The sequence below is a fragment of the Syzygium oleosum genome, unplaced genomic scaffold (genome assembly GCF_021117445.2).
Source record: "Syzygium oleosum isolate NSW1041296 unplaced genomic scaffold, Sole_v2.1 Sole_v2.18, whole genome shotgun sequence".
NCBI classification, from domain to species: Eukaryota; Viridiplantae; Streptophyta; class Magnoliopsida; order Myrtales; family Myrtaceae; genus Syzygium; species Syzygium oleosum.
Genome location: NW_026607502.1, coordinates 6,911,112 through 6,913,861, shown reverse-complemented (window position 1 = coordinate 6,913,861; position 2,750 = coordinate 6,911,112). Strand labels below are relative to the sequence as shown.

General features: G+C 38.4%; 1 protein-coding gene across 1 annotated transcript; it reads right to left on the bottom strand.

Annotated features, from left to right (window-relative positions):
• Window positions 1-909: 909 nt before the first annotated feature.
• LOC130140380 (uncharacterized) lies at window positions 910-2,402 on the bottom strand. Its single transcript, XM_056319584.1, has 3 exons — window positions 2,007-2,402; window positions 1,066-1,912; window positions 910-914 (listed from the first exon to the last, which is right to left on the bottom strand). Exons 1-3 carry the CDS (start codon window positions 2,400-2,402, stop codon window positions 910-912), a joined length of 1,248 nt encoding a protein of 415 aa, XP_056175559.1.
• Window positions 2,403-2,750: the final 348 nt, after the last annotated feature.

The following is a 2,750-nucleotide window of genomic DNA, read 5'->3' as shown; positions in this document are numbered from 1 at the left end:
TATATGCAACTGACATGCATATAGCTATCAAACCATTTGAGAGATAAAGACCGAAATTGCCTTCATTTAGACCTCTTTTTGGTAATTGAGACCCATTTTACTGAAGTGGCAGTGATCAAATGTAACAAAATTTTTACAAACAAACGAGCCCCGCAAGCCAACTATTCAAGAGTATTGAATGTACTCTTTAACATCAACAAAGTAGACGAAAATAAGGCCAACTGCACTTTTCAAATATTGAATATACTACTTAAAGTAAAAATTTCTTGCCTAGAATGCTTGTGCTCTATCCAGCATCATTGCCACATCTTAAACACTTCCAAAACTACAAAAAAAAAAAAACAATCTCTATCTCTTGATCTTAAATTCAAGAGTATCATATCAACAAAAAGTACAAGTGCTAATCCTACTTCCAACTCTTCAAACATCTACTTCCGGTAAATTTTCCTCTTTCTTGGAGATATTGTTGATCCAACACTTCCAATATCGTTCAAATGCTCCACGGCTTGTTTCCGTTCTTCTTGTTTCTTTTTCATAATGTCCGCCTTTTGCCGCTAGACAAAAGAAAAGCATCAATCAATTAAATGTCAAATGTTTACATAACAACAAGTTTACTACCATAAAGCTACACCTGTAATCCCGTTGTAGTGATAACTTTGCGAGATGCGCTCTCCACCTTCTTAGCATTATCCACATCATGGTTGGTATTTCTTAATAGTGAAATGGCTCGACTACCTTCCAGTTCAGGCTATTAAGAACAACAATACTCTAGTTAAAATGGCACTTATAATTATTCAAGAACATGATCACTTACTTAAAAGTAAGGTTAAGAGTACCTTTTGAGTGGCGGCACTATTATGATGCATCTCCACGACATGTGGGTTGGCTTCTCTCTGTTCGACTATCTCTTCATCCTGTTCATTAAGAAAATGAAGTTAAAAATATTGACACAAACAAATACTAGAGACATAGAATGAGTAAACCTTACCTTCTTTTTTTGTTTCAATGGACAACTTCTTGAGTTGTGGCCTCGCTTGAAGCACAAATGGCATGTGATTTTTATACCTTGTCTTGACACTTTGAATCCATTTTTAGATTCTCCTTCCTCTCTTATCCTTTTTTGTTTAGGCCTACCGGGCATAACCCGAGGCATTGGTGCCACCAAAGGTTCTCTATCACTAGAAGGCCACAGGTTATCGCCATTCATTGCTCCCAAGTAGTGACTGTATGTCTTTAAATAGATATCCTTCTTATACCAGTGGACGACAAAAGTTTCTATCTCCTCTCCTTTGAATAGTATGACACAGATTGCATGAGGGCATGGAATCCCACTCAAGTCCCATGCCCTGGAAGAGCAAGAGTTGTTTCTTATGTCCACTACAAATTTATCGTTCCTATGGCGCACTTCAAATCCATCTTCTCCATTCCAAAGCACATGACGAAAGGCACTTTCTTTTTTATTGCCTTCTATCTTCTCTAATATCCTTGGCGCAATTTCCCTTTTCCATCTTTGACATGCATCTCTTTTTTCACGCATTCTTGTCACTATCTTCTCTCTAATTGCCTCAAGCATAGATATGATAGACATGTGTCTAGCTTCCAGTATCGATCCATTAAATGCTTCTGACAAGTTATTGTCCACAATATCTGACTTGCATATAGTTTTAAAGTGAGCCTTGCACCAATATTTTGGAGCAATCCTCATCAAATCAGCCTTTCCTGTCTTGCTCATCTTATCCAATTCCTCGAGGTGTTTTTCAAATTGCGGGATTGTAGTTGACTTTGCACACATCCAAAATTGCTTGCGACAATCATTTCCCCCATTCTTCTTGCGCCAATTTGCATAGATATGCCTTGCACATCGTCGGTGCTCAGCCGATGACATCTCCTCCTCCAGTACCTGCACAAGCCCCTACAGCAGAATACATGATATCATCATATATATAATGAGGTAACAATATGGCACACATGGAAAATACAAAATGAAGGAAGATTAATCACATTACCTTCTGTTGATCTGAGATCACTGTGTATCCTACACCATCCTTTGTGCCAAGATCGTTCTTTAAGGCCTCTACAAACCAGCCCCATGAATCCTTATTCTCGACCTCAACAATGGCCCATGCGATAGGGTACATTTGATTATTTGCATCCCTCCCCACAGCAGTCAATAACTCACCCTTCAACATTCCTTTTAAGAAACATCCATCCAACCCTATCAAAGGTCTGCAACCTTCGAGGAATCCTTTTCTCACGACATCAAAGCAAACATAAAATCGTTGGAAGATGGGTCTTGAATTTGGTGATTCTCTTATAAACTTTACCTTCACAGTATTTCGAGGATTTCTATGAATAATTTCTTCACAATAATTCCACAACCTATTGAACTCATAGGAGTACATCCCGTTTAGTTTTTCGATTACCCTTCGCTTAGTCCTTCTACACTAGCTTATGGTGACATCTAAGCTCATTTGCTCTTGCACAATTTTCTTGAACTCCTGCAACTTCATTGAAGGAGCTGCCGTCCACAAGCTTAGATAATGCTTCGCCATGTACGTAGATGTAAACCTCCTCACTTGAAAAGACCAAGAGCACGTGTGCTCATCCTTGAAAGTTTTCACTGTAAACAAGCCTGTCTTATTATCTCTAGCTGCATAAATTAACCAGTTACAATTTATAGCTTTACATTTGGCCCTAACTCTCACCTTGTCATTCTTGATAAAATCAATATTAACTCTTTTGGTAGCTGC

Bases quoted from the DNA above. Each gene is read 5' to 3' on its own strand.
- LOC130140380 (XM_056319584.1), bottom strand. From the start codon at position 2,402: ATGTACTCCTATGAGTTCAATAGGTTGTGGAATTATTGTGAAGAAATT. The intron at 1,913-2,006 runs GTAATGTGATTA...ATTCTGCTGTAG, and splicing joins TGATCTCAGATCAACAGAAG to GGGCTTGTGCAGGTACTGGA.